Below are 20240 nucleotides of genomic sequence, written 5' to 3' on the forward strand. Positions count from 1 at the left end.
AAAGGACAGTTTGGAAGAATAGAATAAAATTAAAATGCATTTAACTTTACAAATCTAGAGACTTTTCTAAAGGTTTCTATGTTAAAGGAAAAATAATTTTTACAAATATAGTCTTAAATGTAATGTTTACCCAGCTCAGTATATTGCTCAAGACATACCATAGACTCACAGAAAAATAAGAATATTAGTGGTCTTTTTTCTTTTCTATTTTATGCTGTTCTCCTCAGTTCTGCTCTCAATTCATTAAAAGATGTTAAATATAGAAAAAGCATCCAAACATCTAACAGTGTTACCCACTACACCAGCAGAAATATGACAAGGTTAATAATCTGATTTAAAGGAGTCTGACTTCCCCTTGCAGGAGATTGCTGCTATCAGTTTCCTTATGGAAGAACAGTCAATAATGTCTTCTAATCTCTAATAACAGACACGGGACAAACATTCTATTACAACCTAAATAAATAAGACAAACTTTAATTTTAGACCTGTCTATCAAAGGGTTATTCCAGTAATTATTACTGCTATGCTTGGCATATTTTTTTTTTCTTTTCCAGGTTAATGTTTTTTAGATACTGCTTCAATTAACTGTCATTACAGTTACAAACAATGAGATTAAATTATATTTTGGTTAAAAATACAATTATTTGCCACTTATCCTCTCTTTTCCAAATTTAATTTTTTCCAACTCTGTTCTCCCCTTTCCAGTCACTTCTGTATCTTCCCCCAAAAAGCTCTCTACTTATTCCCCAAGTCAATTTAAGATCTTGTTCTCACAAAAAAGGAGGGGCCAGTGGGGAATGTGAAGCTCCAGAGCAGCCTTGGCCAAGGAGTGACCATGACGTGGTGGAATGTTCAAGTGTTGGAACAGAGAAAAGGGTGCACAGCAAAGTCACTGCCCCAGGCTTGAGGAGAGCAGACTTTGGCCTCTTCAGGGATCTGCTTGGTACAGAGCCATGGGCTAAGGTCTTGGAGAGAAGAGGGTTCCAAAAAAAAGGTTACTATTCAAGGATCACCTCCTCCAGGCTCAAGAGTGATGCATCCAAAAAGAGGAAGCCAGGCAAAAACACCAGCAGGCCTGCATGGAGGAGTTCCTGGACAAACTCAGCCATTAAAAGGATGCCCACAGAGGGGCAGAAGGAAGGACAGGGAACCTGGGAGGGAACAGAGAAATTGTCTGAGCAGCCAGGATCAGGCTAGGAAAGCTGAAGCCCTGACAGAATTAAATCTCATCAGGGACATCAACTTCTGTTGTACTGCTGTAGTGAAGCAAGTTGTTTCTGAATTTCTGAACAGTCACATATAAATGGTATATCACCACCTCACTTTTACATGTATTACAAAGCAAGATATTCAGGGCAGATACAACACACAGAAAAATAACTGTAGCTCAAAATACACAAAACAATCAAAATTGTCGAAGAGGATATAAAACACCACCAAGGTAATGCACCAGCTTTTCACTTCCTGCATTTTGATATTAAATATGTGTTCTGCAATGTGAAATTAAGACACATAGATCAAGTCTAAAGGAAGAAGTCAGCAAGCCCACATTTTGTTTTCACTATTTATGTCCAGATATTAGGCACTGTCACTATTGTGTTTCAGACTTTTCTGTCACAATGAAAAGGAAAAAAGTGAACTGAACAGATTCCAAAATTCAGAATTAAAAACAAAAATGTAAACATATATCTACTAAAAGAAAATTCCAAGTATTTCCAGTGTCACACTAGGACAAAGAATGCCTATTTTTGAAATTAAGTTTTCTATTTAGTAAGGAAAAAAAATCAGAAAAAGAAATACATTTGGATATTAAGGGGTATTTCCATGTACTTCTAGGTTTGAACCTGATTCTGAGCTGAAAATCCCAAACAAGGTAAATCAGAGGCAACTGAAACCCAAAATATGGGGCTTTTTCCCCATGAGGGAGACCAGCTGTGACAGACAATTCCATTACCAGATTTTGGAGATGTTAAACTTGATTTTAAGACCAGAAGAGGTCACTATAATGACTCCACTTTGGATTCCTCTAGTACAAAGTTTGAAGATAAACACTTAGGCCTGTAGTCTGTATTAAAATAATAGCATGTCTCTGAGATATCTAACTTTGTCCTGATAAATGAACTCATGAAAATTTCTTGTCAGTAAATAGGTTACTCTACCATCTATTTTACCTCATGTAGAAAAACTGAAGAGGAAATTCATGCCCTTTTCTCCATATTAAAAATAGAGAAAAAGACACACACAAATTTGAAAGTGCCACTGCTCTGCAGTCTTTGTGCAATATGAATTCTAGAATACAGAATAATTATTATGACTGTGGTGTTGATAACATTGATCAAATCACCCTGAGCATTAACAAAACACTGCATTTTCTGGTAATGAAACTGACCCCATGACATCTTTTCACTGCCATTGAAGTAAAAGGTGACAAGAGAACAGCAGTGAGAGAACACAGATCCTTTGATTTTAACCACAAATCTCCCAACAGTACAAATGGCACCTATTGTTGTGTAATGAAAAAAGCTCTCTTATTAATAATTTCACTCTTTTCATCTTCAACCTACTAATTTTCATGTTTCCTAGAATTTATTTTGCCTTTATTACAGTTCTTGATTCAACCCAAAGTTAGTATCTTGTTTCAAAGATGCTGGTTCATTCTACCTCATACTGGCAGAAAGCTTTTAAACAATCATGAATTCAGTATTACATCTACTGTGCTATTAGCATGGAAATATCTTACTGTTCAAGAATATTTCCTCTGGGTCATAATTATAATAAGAATAGATTCCTGAGGGCATAATCTAACAAAGTACTGAAGTTGAAAGATTGTTTAAAATCTTATTGAGGTAGATGTCTACCATTTTCTTTCAAAAAACATCAGAGGTTTATAACACATCTGAAAATTTTAATATTTTTATTTTTTCTTGTTTTGAAGAAAAAAGAACCACATGCAGTTGAGAGTTTTATCAATCGGCATAATCACTGTAGCATACAGATTTTCATAAAGATTTTTTTTCCTAAAGGGCTCTTCATCATTTTTTTGCACATGTATTCAGTAATTTTTGCAGTAGAAAGTCACAATGTCAACAGTTTGAGATATGACAGGTAAATCATTTCAAAGTACACAATAGTTGGGGAAGGGGAAAGTCAAGGGAGTTTTCAGGAGGATGGGAACTAGCAGCTTACATTTATCTCAATATAAGTCAATTTGCATCACAAATTAATAATACAGCTAAGAATCTGCTTCAAACTCAGAGAGACAACACAACTGAGAATAAACTTCAAGAAGAAACTAGCTAGGCATAAATGGGCTAATTTGCACTGTAATACAAGCAGAAAACAAGAACAAGAGATCATGGCCAATATTATACACCTAAAGGAAACACGATCTAGGCTGGAAAAGGGATAGAACCGGACTGTGATCAGATCCAAATCAATCTGCACTTCATTACAGGATTCCGGCCACCTTAAAGGCACCGAATTTTCACAAGAAGCCAGGCAGCTGCTCTTCCTGGGTGTCCTTTCTCCCCACCCCACATTCTCCAGACAAATCCTTCAAAACATGAATAAAAAAGCAATATATAGTACTGATGTAGTTAGAAGTTGTTTTGTAAGTAATGTGGTTTCTATATACTTGGTTCCATATATCCTGGTTCCCTTATATTTAATTAATCATTTAGATTATATAAGTGGGTCCCTTAGAACTCAAGATAGTCTATAATTCAATATAAATCACTATCTTCCAAACACATCTATTAAGAGAATTAGAAATTATCTAGTTGGGAGATGTCCAGGTAGAGCATATCATCTGTCATTGCAAATAAACAAGTTTGGGTTCTTTTAAGCAGATTACTACAAAACAGTAACAGAAAATATTTATTAAAAGCCATTAAATGATACAGAGTGAAGCAATGCCACATTTGGAGGAAGAGGGAATTTAAAAAATCCATTCAAAACCCATTTTTGAGCCTCATTTTCTACTAAGGAAAAATAAAGATCTGCAGATGTACAAAGGTCTTCATATGAAGGTAACTTTAGGGAGACCATGCTTCTCTGAAGACAAAAGGCAGCAGCAGGAAGAAAGACATCAAAGTCCAGCTAGCTAGGATTCCAGCTAGCCAGAATTCAATATATCAGACTTTGCAAAAGAAAAATTAAAAGGAAAAAACAGTTTGTGCCTTTTCTCTCAGATAATTAAAAGAAATGCCAAGTGAGAGAAAGCTTTAATAAAGGAGACCTTGTAAATTAGAATCAGAGACACATTCATGAATAGAAAATACCTGGTTTTAATAAACTCTCAGCTGAGACATATGGATGCCTGGTAATGATGCACAGCCAATCAAAGGTGTCTGGAATGATTGCAAAGAGAAGCAACAGGCAGAGAAAAACCAGCTAAAGGACTGCTGGTATGTTTGGTGTGTTTATCTGGATGACCTTACATGTGCTGCCTTTCTGAACACAGAACCCCCACTTGCACTGGTTGTACTCACTGCCTGCCATCTACAGTGGAAGGAATTATTGCTTGTTATTGGTGAAACTGGGGTAAAATTTAGTTAGGTTTTTACACTAAAGCCTTATATTTACATGAAAGAAGGTAATATTTGTATATCTACACATAGAAAAAATTCCCTATACGAAATTAGTTCCTGAAACTGAAAATCACATAGATAAAAATGATGGCCAAAAGATTTCATAGCTTTCTGAAAATGAAGAAAAAAAATTGACCTGGAAGATTAACTATTTATTATGCCTATGAAATAAATATATTATTTTTAAAAATGACACCTGATTTAAATAAATATTTGCACAGGCGCTAAGCTAGCCTGCGTTTTCTTTATATCCAAATTTGCCCTATTTTTTATTCTAAACTAATACTAGACAATCTGTTGCCATTTTTCTGGGAATTGTCTAAAAATATCTATCAAATCCTCATCAGCTGATAGGTGACACACGAACATACCAGTTTCCTGTACTGGAGGCAGCTGAAGCATCCCAAATATCCCCAGCTTTCCAGTTTTCTGCACTCCCTGAGCAGACGTGAGGCTGCTCTCCCTGTGCAGTAACCAGGGGTGTCACCCTGGCCTGAGCTCAGATCCTCTGCAGAGTGGATGGGTGAGAACTGAGCCCTGCCTGTGCTCCAGCCAGGCAGCTGGACCAGCCCAGAGAACTGTGAGGGACACTGCAGGACTGTCTGCAAAACACCATGCAGAGATAATACAGAAAAAACTCTTCCTCACAGCAATATTAAGTTCTACAATATAATGTACAGTCTGGAAAGCGCAGCTGTATTTCTAGCTTGTAATCAGCTAAAGGAAGCACTGATATTGTCTGTCAGGTTTATTGATGACTAGTATCCATAAATTCTTTTTGGTTTTCTCATATCCTTGCATTTCCACTGGGCATGTCTTGTTTCTCAACACTGAATTCTTGACAGCATTAGTGAGCACACAAAAGTAAAATAACGAATCCTACAGCTGTGCTTTTTCCATCCTAAAAATGTGTCCTTTAAAATGCTCCCAGAAGAATTGCTTTTTATTGATTTGTATATTTTTAAGCAACTGACATGGAAATCAGATTCTAGTACGCCACAGAAAAAATTAAGAGACAGTGAAATCTATAGATGCAGTATACATCTGTAAGAGTTTGCATGCTTTATAGACCTGCCCAAAATTTAAAGATTCAGAATGTTTATGCAAATGGTTAACAGCAACAAAAATAGGGAGACCATTTGGATTTACAATCAAGCACACTGGGACATAAAAAAGTCTGAGACAGCCAAGACCAGACATCCTTCAGTACAAATACATCAGGAAGGCAACAGAACTAGTTCCTGGAGTGGATTTCAGCAGAGATGCTGTCAATCAAACGAGTATTTAAATCAACAGATTTTGTCAGTTTACTTAAGTTGCAGGCCAGCTGGAGGTCCCTTCCTCATGAATCACTGCATCCCCAAGTTTCTGGGATTGCTCAAATTAACAGCCTGTGCTCCTGGTGTACTTCCACACAGAGCACTGTGCTGCTGCCTGGCTGACCTCTGCAGTGACAGTGACAGGAGCTGAAGGAATGGCCTGAAATTGTGTTGGGGAAGGCTTAGGTTGGATACCAGAAAAAGGTTTTTTACCCAGAGGGTGGTTGGGCACTGAACAGGCTCCCCAGGGCAGTGGCCACAGCACCAAGAAGTGTTTGGACAACACTCCCAGGCCCATGGTGTGATCTTGGGGCTGGTCCTGTGCAGGGCCAAGACTTGGACTTCATGATCCTTGTAAGTCCCTTCCAACTCAGCTCACTCTGTGATTCTGTGATTTTGAGATACTAACAGAAAGGTAAAGAAATTCTGGAACTAAGACAGATCAAACCAACAGCCATCCCAATTTCTATGCTGGAAGACATTGTTAGTGCTTATTTTTGATGACAGGGAGCATAGGGAACAGGGAAGGATCTGAAGCAATGATCGCAGGATCGCAGCTGTACACAAACAGCTTTTGGTTTAAGATGTGTTTACTTCCAATGGAAAGGAGGAGAAAAAAGTCCTTCCTTTCCTCACTGATATGGAGCAGTATTAACCCATGCACTGTCTTTCTGGACTGGACTATGAAATATCTACTGAAGAAAGCCAGAGCTACAGAAGAGAGATATCCTAGAGTGGTGTTTCAAAATCAGAATTAAAACTGCTCACTTCAGCTAGAAAGTCAGGCTCTACCTACTACTAGTCAGCCAGAGAGGTAGAAGGTACATTGATGTACCTCTTTTATACCACCTACATCTAGAAAGATAATTCAGCTACAGGAAAGGACAATTAATCTTTGTTTCGGCCTGACTAACTGCCATGGAACAATGGAGATTTTTAATGTGCCAGGCTGAGTTGGGAGACACAGGAGGAAGGAAGCTGAAGAGATCCTTGCTGCTCCAATTCTTCTTATCCTTCTAGGGGATCCTGCTAACTCTAGTTCTTTGCCAAAAAAAAAAAGAGCAGCTTATCTTCAAAATACAGTATCAATACTCAAAAGACCTACCATAAATCCTCCTGTACAGACACAAGCAAAATGAGTACAGGTTCTTAAGGAATATTTTGCTCAAAATCTGTGAGAATAGAGAAAGATAATCTGGCAGAGAGCAGAAGCAGCAGGCAGGTGAAGATCCTCTCTGGAGTGCTGTATATTATGAAGAACAGGCTGTACTGTACCTGTTCTTGGCAAAGAACAAAGATGTATTTTCAGCAAGAAAATTTGTTTCGTGATAATACTAGGATCCAGCCCTGGGGTCACCAACTTAAAACAAGGATATGGACTTGCTGCTGCTAGTCCAGAGGAGGCCAAGAGGATGATCAGAGGGCTGGAGCACCTCTCCTAGGAAGACAGGTGGAGAGAGCTGAGGTTATGCAGCCTGGACAAGAGAAGACCTCAGGAAGATCTTACAGCACCTTCCACTATCTAAAGGTGGCTACAAGAAAGTTGAAGGGGACCTTTTTACCCTCATGGAGTGACAGGAGAAAGAACAGTCCCTTCCAATCCAAGCTATTCTGTGTTTTGCCTGCAGTGTTTTTGCCTTGTTAAAACAGTTGTAACTCTATCATGAACTTGAAAAATCATAGTAAATTATACAAAAACTATTGTAATTGCAATAATTGTTTTAAAGGCAAAACTACTTATTGCCTTAAAATTTTGATTAGTTCTGAAAAATGCCCATCTAGTGTAATCTGAGCTCCTTTCCTTATGACATCTGACCCTTAATGAAAAATAAAAGAATGTAATAAAAAAAGACCATTCAATCCATATTTCCCATTTGGTCTTCTCTACTGGCTACAACAAATGCCTGTTTCGCACTGCAACTTGGGAGTGGAAGAAATAGAAAAGGAGCATGGCATGTGGATAATGAAAAAGATTCAACAGGAGTCATCATGGATAAAGTGTTATCGGTGTTAAGTCCTGTCTGACACAGTAGAATTGATAATAAAGTCTTGTAATACCACCCGTAGGAAAAACATATAGAAACACACTACATAAAGAATGAAAACATATATGAAAATTTCTCCCTTTCTTCTTCTCCGATTAAACACTAGGCATTTTATGGTTTTTTCCTTACTTTTCTAATAAATCAAACCATAGTTAGCTATAGATCTTTGAACAATTCATCCATCATTCAAAATAGAAACAGGAAGGAAATATTTATAGATTTGGAGAATGGATGGAATCTATTTAATTTTCAGTTCAAGTATGACAATATGTTGCGTTCTATTAAAAAGCTGTGCTTGGGCAGCAGAGGAGGGTACCAGTCTTTCAGAGTCAGTCTGCATACAGAGTCACCTTGGATTTCTTGCCAAAATGGGGGCATTGTGGCTCCTCTCCTCAACAGAGAGACGTTTATGGGGCACAGAACACAACACACAAGTGAGAATCATCAGCCGGGTCTGAAACTGGGGGATGCATGAGAGGAAGAGAAGCAAACCCAGAGAGCATGCCTCTGACATAAGAGACCTTCTTGAGATCCCAGCAGGACTAGACATTTTGTTTCAATTAAGAAAGGAACTGAAATGTGCTGTAATAAGAGCCACACTAGAGTAGCAGAGTCTGTGGGCTGTACTCTAGATTCAGATTCGGTTTTTCATTTTAAGCCAACTCAGCCAGCAAATCTGTGTTTTTCGCTTCACTGTTACTGTGTTCCTATTTGTGTTCAAAAAAAGAAGAAAGCCCTGAATGCTGAATGGTCTGTCAGTGAGTCTATCGAGGAACAGTCCTCCACTGAACACTCAGAAACCAATCAGAGTTAATGAAAAATAACAACAAAATCTCAGTGCACTTCCCTCATGCTCATAAAGTAAATGTTTTGTGTTCTCTTTTGTCCTCTCTTGTCCTAGAAAGAAAACCCAAAAGTCATGCAGTAATAACACTTGTTTCTCTAGTGCAATTACCTTGTAGTATTACTGAGAAAGTTTGGAAAGCCTACTATGAAATACTTCCTATTATTTTAAAATTTAGGAGAAAAGAAAGAAAATAGCAGACACAGCTTCAGATTCTATTCCAGAAGGGAGCTGCTTTCTCTGCAAGTTTGAGCCATGAGCAGCCCTGTTTGCTATACCTAACCTGAAAGTCACACCTTACACCTGATGCAGAGAAATATTTATCCCTGTCTTGGCAAACACCCTAGAGAAGTCCCCATACTGAATGTTCTCCAAACTTAGATTATGACAAGATTTTCCCGTCAGAATGGCAAAACAGCAGTAGCAGATTTCTGAACACACAACCACATGGTTTACATATTACACAATAATTATACATTTAATTACCTGGACATCTCTTGGCATAGCAAAACCACAGCCTCCAGGTGCTACTGAAATGTAAATAGCTACAGTGGCCTTGTAGTTTAGTATTGAACAGCATCTTGAGAGCATGAGCTCAGTTTAGATTCAATACGGCTCAGACAGCAATCTTGCAAAGCAAACTTGGGCCTTACTGTATTATTAATCCTATGGCAGAATAAATTGCACATAAAACTTTAACAAAATTATAGAAGTGGTAGAACTACTCAAACAGAAATGTTGTCATAGAGTTAAACATCACCCACGCTCCTAGTTACTAAATATTAGCTTTTTTTTCTCCCATGTAAGCAATTGCTGATTGTTATACTTGTCTAGGAGTACTTTCTGGTAAGGCTGCAGGAACTAGTCACCTCCCTGGCCAACCACAGTATTTAGAAAGCTTTAGACTGCTTTGTAAAAGCACACTTGTTTTTTAATTTCACCAACCTCATGTGTACTTAGATAACAATCCTTACTTAAAAACAGCCCAGACAAATGCCCAATAACTGGTATGAGCCAGATACCATCCCCAAATTTTGTTATTTCACTTACTTTAATACCCACTTCTCTCGGAGCAATGTAAGAAAATATTACCAATGCATAACTTGAAAACTTGAAAAATTTACAATGAACAGTGCAGGGAGATATTGTGGGCAACCTGCTGAAACCAGCAATTCCCTCGACAGGCTGGTGGAATCACCAGTGCCTTAGCCACCTAACACAAAATGTCATTGTCCACCCCAGACACGGTATCCCAGCATGTAGGAGAAAGAATGTGACTCCCCATTTTTTCCCAAAGTCCTGTGATGGTGGGAGAAAGGGCAGGACCAGAAGACAGCACAAGAATTTAAGACACAGTGAGAACATGGGTAATTGTTGTCCTAAGTAAAACATCCTTTTGGGACCTTTTGGTGGTATTCCAATTGAGAGGAATTTACTGCCTCTCAATAGGCAAGCAAGCTCTCTTTCTTCTCATTTTGCTCATATTCAAGGAAACTGATCTTGACAAGAAAATTAAAAGCAAATAACTGGTGTCAGATTAAACTCTTTTTTTGCTGTTTCTTTTCCTAAAAGAAAACCTGTATACCTGGCTACCTGCTTTGGTTGAACAGCAGGCAATTTCCCTGACACGTTCACTATGACAGAGAATCCCTGGATTATTTGCTGTTTTTCCTCTACTCCTCATTTCATCTGCTTTCCAACAAAGCCCAATGTTCTCAAGTTCTTCAGGCCTCATCAGTAAAGTCTGTGGGAGTCTGTAATTTAACTTTTCATAGGAAACATACTGTTTGAGTTAAGTAAATGTTTGTGCATCACACTCATTAACATATTAAAAATACAGACATACTACAGCATGTTCAGAAAGAATATGCCATTGCAGTTTTTATGTAAGCCTGTCTTCATTCCAGTAAAATGATGTTGTCTCAAAATAAAAAACAAGTTTCATTACATGTCATCTGTGTACTTTACCCAAATACATAAACTCATTCACTCCTATTGCAAGACAGATTGTGGTACTGGACCAGGCATATTTTGGAATTATTTCCTTGACACGGGCTCACACTGATTATAGATTGTACCTATTTTAAGGTAAGACTCAGTGTTTCCTGTGTTGGTTGAAAACAGGAGGTCCTCAATTTAAAGGTAGTTCTGTGAGGAACTGGAACAGCAGCAGGCAATCTTTGCCAAGTACTGTAATTGCAGTGAATTAGACAATAAAGACAAAGAAGCTTAATCAGAACTCTGATGCCCTTTTGAAAGTATCTTTCCAAAAAGATAAATTCAGGAATTAGCATTATTCGTTTTTTAAGCATAACTAAATTAAGGAAACAAGTCAAAGCAAGCCAGATAGTTCCTGCCACTTGGTAATACAGAAGTTCCTCATGTCCCACATTTGGACTGAACACAAAGTAATCTTGTCATTAAGCCTTTCTTTTGAAAACCTGCATGTGAAAATATTTATTCATATACAGTAGTGTAATCTGGCATGAAATGGCAAAAATAAAAACATAAATAAAAGGGGAAATTTAGATAACTTCTATTTATGTTGTTTATTTTAATAAGACTAAAGAGAAACCATAAAATTCTTTCATTCTTCTTAACTACGATAGAAGCATGAGCAAATAGATTAACTACCTATATTTCACGATCCACTTTTGGACATATTGAATATATCAGAGCAATACACACAGGCAGGCACCAGATTTTAATAGCCTGGATTTTAATATTACTGCTGAAATAAATTACTTCATAAATTATGCTCGGCCTAAATGTATTTGCAGTTTATCAAATGATGCAAGGCAGCAACCATTAGAAGAATTAAATACATTTTTCAAATACTGCAGAGAAGACACTGTGCATGGTCTCCCTCGATATACAGTCCTTGCAACTGTCCCTGACACTGAGACCATGCTGTAAATGAAGAGATGTTAGATCTCCTTACTTTATGTCCTTATAAAAGCCAGGATGACATCTATTCCATCTGACAGTTAAGATAACAGTATTCTGGCATTATTATTGTCATTATTATTATAGTTTTCTTTCAAAGCAGTTTTGCTAAACAGACATTATACTAAAAAACGTCATGAATGTTATTCTAACATTCAACAAAAAGTTCTAGATTTTAAACAACAGTCAGGGATCAAAGATATTTCTCAGGGCAGGAAATTAAAAAAGACAGACTGTTCCTCTTTTCTGGAGTAGAGAGCTTGTTGCCTTTGTTCAAGCTTTATACCATGAAAAAGAAAATTGTAAATAATTTCCATTTTTGGATTTCCAAAAAGGTAAAAATAATTTGTGCAGTTTTTTCCCAAAGACTTTTTCTTTGTTAAGCTCAATAAAACTTGACCTGTTGCTGTATGAAAATACTTCTTTTTTCATGGTGTCCACACTTTAGCACAGATTCTTCATGAACTGAGCTACAGAAAGGGGCTTTTCTTGTACTAGAATACCTAGGAGGAAATACCCTCCTAGGATTCATCAGTAAATTACAGGAGCTTTGGTGAAAACTCCATAATTAAAGATGCAACTGTTTTTACAAGGCTGATTTTAGTACTCCTATTATCCAAATTTTATGCCCTACAGCATATGTGTGAAAGAAGGAGAATGTTTTACCACCATTCATTATAACCTGATAGGTATGATATAATATGTGACTTAGAAATTAAACAGAATTTCTAAACATACAGGTAGTGGTGTACGTGGCTGTGGAAACTTCTCCAGCACCCTAATTGTCCTGGCCCCACTCTTACCTCACATGTGGCTGCTTTGTAAAATCTACCCTCAAGCTTCACACTGTGAAAATGTCATAGAAACAGTCTTCCAAAGGGGAAGACCAGCACAATCTTATGCTTGGAGAAATTCCAACTCAAATTTGCAAGACATCCCTTTTCCTTGGTGTTGACACTGGCACAATTTGCAAATATAAATAACAGTTTATGCACAAGCATAGGTCCCATTGGCAATGCTTTCCAAAAACATAATTTAGAATTAAAAAAAAAAACCAACTTTTAAAGAACTATGTATCACATTCCTGCAACAGAAAATATGTTTTAAAATTGCTTATCCACTCTTCAGTGAAATAATTCCGCTAGAATTTTACAATGAATGCATACACAACATTAAGTATATGTCAATTAGAAAAAAAAAAAAAAAAGACCAATTTGCAGAAATTGGGCAAGCAGCGACCCCACTTTATTTCAGGGAAAAAACAAACCAAGATGCTCAAGGTTATTATGTTTCTTCTATGATTTAAAAATTTATCATAGCCATTTCCTATATGTTAAGCTGTATTTTTCACCATGAATAATTCAACTTATGGAATATGCAAGGCATGCATTTACTTTTATTCCTCATACACATCATGCACAGAAAATCAGAAATAAAAATTTAAGGGAGTTTATTATTTTGAGTAAAATACTTCCGTTTTTTTTTCAGTTTGACACAATGTGGTTATAGGATGAATCACAATGCTCTTTTTACAAATTATTCCACCACTCAGTCAGCTCAGGTAGAAAGAGAAAATTTAACCAAATGTAAATATGTGGAAAGTGCATTCTACCTAGAGGGAGAGGACTATTCACTCTTCCCTTTGCAATGTAACAGAGGGATTTTACTGATCAAAAGTAGATACAAGTTCTGTCTTACATTTCTGCTGAAAGATACCTTGGCCAAACAGCTAAAACTGAAATACTACATCCAAGTGCCTGCTTATGAAGTGTTCAAGCAGGGGGCAGGAATCTGTTTTGCAGCTAAAGCCACGGCAATTAAGTTATGTATTTTTCCATGTAAGTAAAACTGGTTCAATTATGGTAGGAACCACGTAATTCTTTTGGTGTAAATATAACTTTTAGCAGCATATGATGGGATTTGGCAATATTATTGGAGGTGAAAGTACTTGATACTGCAGATGTCTAAAAATACCATTCATTTTTGCAATGAACAAGAAGCATAGGACTTGTCTTGTGATAATAATGAGATATTTTCTAAAAGTAAAAATCCCAACTAAACCATGGTATCAGAATTCAAAAATGTGGTTTCAACAACTGTGAAACATATCACAAAAACTACTTACAGTGACTTCTGCAGTCTGCCTCAGAAGTGCTGTAGGAAACAACTATAACTGTTTACAAAGCTGATGATATTTCAAGAAAATCTAATTTTGAAAAAAAAAATACCAACTGACAGAAATGAATAACCAATCATACCAATCATAAACATCATTTTGCACAGAATGCTTCTTATGAAACACAAAATGTGTGCAAACCATTAATTCTGCCTTCATTACAGCCAGCATGGGAAAGAAATGCAGATTGCTTTAGAAAAAAACATGTTCCCTGTCATAAAGTAAACTGAATACCCACATCATTTCACACTTAAAGAAGATCTTCCTGCTAAAGATGAAGATTATCATAAAGCTCCTTACAGGCATTGTCTAACTTAGCCTAATCACATCCCTGTAAGGTGTGCTAGCTGTTACAGTGATTTCTGCACATGTGCTCAAATAAGAATAAAGAGGTTTGCACCTCGAGAGCTCACAGTGCCCTGGTGACTCGCTGGGAAAGCCACCCTGGAGCTCCAGCTCCCTTAGGCTGGCCCTCACAGCTGGATTCTCCAGCTCTCATACTGTGTAGAAACTACCCAAGTGCAGGAACATAAGAAGTATGAAGCAGCCCAGATGTTCTGAAAGTTCCATCAAGCCTGTCATTAGTAAGAGCTAATAATACAGACAGTCACTAAGGAATGAATTGCTGTAGTCCTGCCTTCCTTTCCCCTTCTACAACCATTGGACTATGAAAGTAGGACATCAGCTTTATTTTTGCTTTTTCCTATTTGATATATTCTGTTCCCTTATCAACTCATTAACTTTACATTCACTTATTTTTCTTATTTATTTCAATATACAGATACTCTGGTTGCTATTTCTGAAGGTGTTTATAGACACTAGGAGCATAAATCATAGTGGTAATCGTCAAGCAGGAGACATTTAAGCCTTTTCAGTTTCTCTAGCAATCTTCAACTTTCAAATGCCCCAATAAGCCACAACACAAATCTCTATTTTAAGCATGAATACATGACACTTTCTAAACTTTGACATGTACACAGTGAATAGAAGGCAGTTACCTGAGCCTTCTGTAAAACAAGGTGATATACCTTAAGGGACATACCCAGTCCTTAAGGTATGTACCAATCTTCCTTTTGTTGATTTTAAAATGAGCATGCATGAATTTCACTACAAATGTGAGAGGGACAACAATACAAAATGATATTTGTAGTAAAACTAAAAACTTATAATCAGGGATAATTTAAATATAACAATCAACAGTATTTTAAATTATAGAGACACATATATAAAATTAGGTAATTATAATTCTTTAAACGATTATGTTTTTAGAAGAGTATGTTTAAAAGATTATGTTTAAACCAAAGAAATTAGAGCATTTTCTGAAGTTTCCCTTTCACTAAAGTGTGCTCAAAGGAAAAACAAACAGTAACACACAAAATACACAAAAGCCTCTGTGAGCCTTTACCAAAACCACATAGTGTTAGACTTGAGTAAGAAAGAAGACAAAGTGACTTAAGGAATAAAGAAGCTACCCTGAGCAATGAAATACATATATTTAGGTGCAATGGTAACTAAATCACAGCTAGAGGAAGGAAAAATGGTCTGTGGAAAGACCAGATCTCAGGACAACTGGAGAGTCAAGATGCCTCTGCAAAATAGCTCTGAAAATTTCTGCAGATTTGAGTTACTGACTTGGACAACCTCCCAGGATCTCCAAGAAGCTTTGTAAGGGATGCTGAGTGTTAGAAGTCCAATTAAAAGCCTTTGACTGGATTCCCTCTAAGGTTCAACACTCAACATTATAGTCTTTTGCCCTACCCTACCACTGATCCAACTGCAAAGATTTCTTGTAGGATCTGGACAGGGATGAGTAACTACAGATGCTCTTTATCTATAAATAAAACCATGCAGAAAGGACTCTATTTTCTACCCAAAATACGTGCCTCCACAGCTAAATCTGACCAAAGGCTGAAATGGAAACAACTGACAATAAATCAGAAACTGGTCTCTCACTCAAGTAATATAAATAAGACAAGGATGAGCCTTTAAAACCTGTAACATATTTTTGCTGCAATAATAAAAAGTCAGGCTGCCTAAATAATTGAATTCCAATAGTTACATGGTAATTTTGTTCTAAGAGCTATCATCTCTTCCAAATTCTCCAAATTTCTGTAGCATATTGCTGACTTTTTACTCTCTCTATATATTAGACTGAAAGGATGATTTCCAGAACTTCATTTTAGCTCAGAGCAGTATTCCACAGCCATTAGCTTTTTACCCATTTAGAATTATATTCCCTTTCAATTTTTGGGAACTCTGTAGTGTTCTGCATTTAACACCCAAAGAGCCTTCCTATATTAACCACCTAGCAGCACAACCTCAAAGTAGCACACTAGGGATCAAAAGCAATCAGCAGTATACCAGGGCAGCCATTTTAGTAATTTTCCCATTTAGTCATTTTACCTATTTCTTTGCCTTGTGGTCGCTTTTGAGTGATATTTTAGTTATCTCCACCTCACACCTTTGGATTATGTGTCAATTTGGTCAGTGAGCTGCACATACCAAAGTGAGAGAATTTGTATCTGTAGTACCATATTTGAAATGCACATTAGAAAACACCTAATAATGTACACTCACACATCCCAGTTTGCCTCTAAGGCTCAAACCTGTGTTCTCTCATGTTCATGCCAATGTTTACTGGAAGGTAAATATTGAAGCATCAAGCAATTATGTGACTTAAGCAAAATCACTTGGGAATTCTGTTACAAAATGGGACCAAACTTAAATGTCCCATGACATCCATGTGCTAGGGATAACATAGCACTGACAGCACACTCAGGCTTTTCTGGGCTGGCAGCTGGGAATAGTGGGGTAGTCCACAGCATCTCACATGGCACCAGATCCTTCTGTTTTGCATACTTGTGTATGTAAAAGGAGCATACTGCTCCCTGAGAAACAGGATTGATTCCTACACCTCCTAAACCAACCTCGTTTTATTAAACAGGCCACACTTTTTCCAAAATTAAGACAATATGATAATCTTTTATAATTCACACAGTGTTTGAAACTTAAGACTCCTTCATTTTCAATCTTCTAGAAATGAAAGTGGACTGAAAAGTAGCCTTTCCTCATCACCACAATGTAAGAGCCAAACTGAAGTGTTCGGAGGCATACTTTTGGCAACAGAAAATTTTCAATTATATCTCCTGGAACTTTATGCATTTCAAATACTTGTCTCCCTTCTGTTGAATTTCTAATAGATACTGTACAACTTTGGCTTCATGTCCAGAATCCTTTTGCCAAATTAGACTCTGAAAGAATCTCATGTTTAGCTGATAAAGATGATTATGTAAACACAAGTTCTTTGCTTGTTTTTCCATTTACACTTCTCTAATTCAGACAAATCAAAGCAAATCACAGAAACCAATGGCCAAATGAAAATAAGAAATCATATATATTTTAATTATTTGTGAATTCCTCTTTGGTCAGCTCTGTTTAATGTAGGACCCATTGATCATACCATGGTAATGTCTGCATTTCAACCATCTGAGCAGTTTAGAAACTATTTATAGCATGGGCTCCAATCAGAACTTCACTGTTCAACTGAGAGTTTCATGTATTTTTGAAGCATCTCCTCTGCCTGAGTATGTTCAAGGTAGCCTTTGCAGAATAAGACAATTTATATCAATAATCCCATGGAACCATTTTAACTCCTTCTAATCCTTGGCAGACCTTGTTCCACCAGCTACCACTGATAGGTCAATCTTTACTTTTCATAACAGAGCATCTTTCATTTTGGAAATTATTTTCTCCACAATTTTTAATTTATTTATCTCAAATTCTTGCAGCAGCTATAATTAAAACATCCTAGTATGTTTACGTAATTTATATGCTCAGCTAGCTTCCTTAGTAAGACAAGTGTCACTTGTGTTGTATCTTCCATATTCATATTATAGCAATCCTATCTTAATTAACAATAAAATACATAAGCTAAATGGTGCAGTCTTCACTATTATATTCACAAGATGCTTATGGTATTGCATTGTTACTGCACATGAGAAATAACTTGCAAGATTCCTGCCTACCAATACAAAACCATTTTTCAAGATTTAAGTGTGTAATAAATTAGAAAATATTTCTCATAGAGTAAATGTCTTCTGCAGCATAGCACTAATTCATTCTTGAAGATTAACACTTTCTCCTGTGAGGTAGGATGTATATTATTTAGAGGAAAACAAAAGGGAGAAGGAAGCAGCATATCTTTACCCTCCGCACGTCTTTGCCAAACGTTTCGCTGTAGCTGGTGCCCAATATTTCAAATTGGACATAGGGGTTGGCTCCATCTTCTCTGAACTCCATGACACCAGTTAGCCCAGTTATATGACCCTAAGGAAGTAAGTTGGAGAAATTTCAGAACAGAAGACATTTGCCTTCATAAACACTCTTCTGCATAAAATGTGTGCAAATACGCTTTAATCATGTTTACAGAGAACTTAAATGTAGCACACATGTTCTTCAGTAGCTCAAACCTGGAACCAGACAAAAGACTTAGTTTTTAAATTATTTCAGACAATTACTTTAGCACTAACACACGCAGTATTTATGGCTGTTAGGTCATTATTCTCCACAGAAACAGACCCCAAAGAAAAAGAGAAGGGCTTGGTGGACTCTGAGACAACAGCCCTCCTGGTGCAACTGAGGGCAGTGGGCTCAGTTCTTGGCTTGAGTACCAAGGCATGAACTCCCAGCCCAAAACAAAGGGCATGTCTGCTGTGCCCTCAAAAGAAGCATGAAGGAAAGATAAAATTGCATCTCTGTGAAACTATCAGTTTGATTCTGGCTTTGTAGCAAAGAGGCTTGAAATGACACCAAAGTTCGAAATAATTTCGCAGCAAAGGATGACATCATTAGGACTTGTCAAAATGATCAAATTGCATCATTTTGCTAAAGGAAAATTATTTCATCAATATATATTTGGGAACAGGGGGTTTCTTCTGAACAATGCAAAAGTGAGTATAGTAAAATTAGGTTTTTTTCTACTAATACTTGTGATCAAGCAACTTTTATACAAGAAGTTGTCAGGTGTCTGCAAAGCCACAGTTCTGTCCATATTTGAGTATTTCAGCATGGTGCAAGACAGTGTAACTACTAGTGATAGCTTAGCCAAATCAGATCCTTTTTGTTCTGATCTGGGCTACAGTACACAAATAGATCCTTACCAATGCTCAGCTAACTTACAAAGCTATCTGAACTGTAGAAAATGGAACATACGTCTTCAAACTCATCATTGGTTTCCCCCCCTGACCCCCAAGCTCCTTAAGTTATCCTTTTGCAAAAATGCATGAATCAATTCCTATAACTACTCCTGATCCTACTTCCTCCACAGAAGGCAGCTATGAGAACAAGAGAAGCAGAACACACACCACTGGACCCACGCTGCACTGTGTGTAACTTGTTTATCATAAATCATTTACTTGTTTAATAGCTGTGGATTGTCCTTGGTCGTTGCAGATCACTTGCTTGTAATACATCAAAGAAAAGTTGAATAGAAGTTAAAACCGTCTTCAAATGCTCAAGCAGACATGAAGCAACTCTTTCAATTGCTCACACAATAGTGGTTTGTCTTTTCTCACCTTCTTAATAGTCTCTAGCATGGACCTTCCTCCATTCCAAGGTTTGGTGGATTTCCTCATGCAGTTCAGACTTGCCATGCTGTGCCATTTCCTGTCCTCCAGTTTTCTGTGGAAAGCATTGGCCAGCATGAGCACACTGTCATACAGGTACAGGTTGGAAACCTGCAAACAATAATAAGAATAAACCTCTTTTTTTTGTGAGCACCTTTCAAAGAAACGATAAAAACCAGCAAAGAAAACAAAAGAAGGCATAAGTAAGAACTAAAAGCTGGGTATGTTTGACATGTTCAACAGTCAAAGGATTTGAGACAAATGCCCATGCTCCTGGGTCCCTCTGTCCAAGGGATTCTAGCACACTGGCACTGCCTGAGCATTACTGCAATGCAGTGCTGTAAAGAGAGATCACACTCCACATAAAAACTCAAACTATAGAGGGAGTACAGCTATCTGTCAATGAAAGACAAGGATTGCTACTTTGTCAGTCCTTTCAGCAAGGAGGGAAAGATAGAATGGAATTAAGTTCTTGGGGATTTTATTCATTTGAGCAACTGGTAATTCCGGGCACAGCAAAATACAATATACACACAACTCTTTAGAGGAAGGAGAAATGACAGTATTATTTTAGTCTTAGTATCTCTTTCCACCAAATATACATGAGACTGGTCATGTGCTACTTTTTCTGGAGCTACTGAATTTAGTCTTTTTATTCTACAATTTACATGAGAGATACAGAAATAAACAATTGATG

At 37.1% G+C, this 20240-nt stretch overlaps 1 protein-coding gene across 4 annotated transcripts in view; it reads right to left on the reverse strand.

The window, feature by feature from the left end:
• The window catches only part of GRID1 (glutamate ionotropic receptor delta type subunit 1), a 489331-nt gene that overhangs the window by 76108 nt on the left and 392983 nt on the right, over nucleotides 1–20240 (reverse strand). For all 4 annotated transcript variants that reach the window (XM_014877980.2, XM_014877982.2, XM_088168822.1 and 1 more), the window contains 2 exons: nucleotides 19493–19654; nucleotides 18126–18245 (listed from right to left, as the gene is read on the reverse strand). In XM_014877980.2, the coding sequence (XP_014733466.1) occupies nucleotides 18126–18245; nucleotides 19493–19654 (282 nt within the window). The remainder of the gene's footprint in view (nucleotides 1–18125; nucleotides 18246–19492; nucleotides 19655–20240) is intronic.

This window comes from Sturnus vulgaris, chromosome 8, assembly GCF_052056855.1.
Source record: "Sturnus vulgaris isolate bStuVul1 chromosome 8, bStuVul1.hap1, whole genome shotgun sequence".
Classification (NCBI taxonomy): domain Eukaryota; kingdom Metazoa; phylum Chordata; class Aves; order Passeriformes; family Sturnidae; genus Sturnus; species Sturnus vulgaris.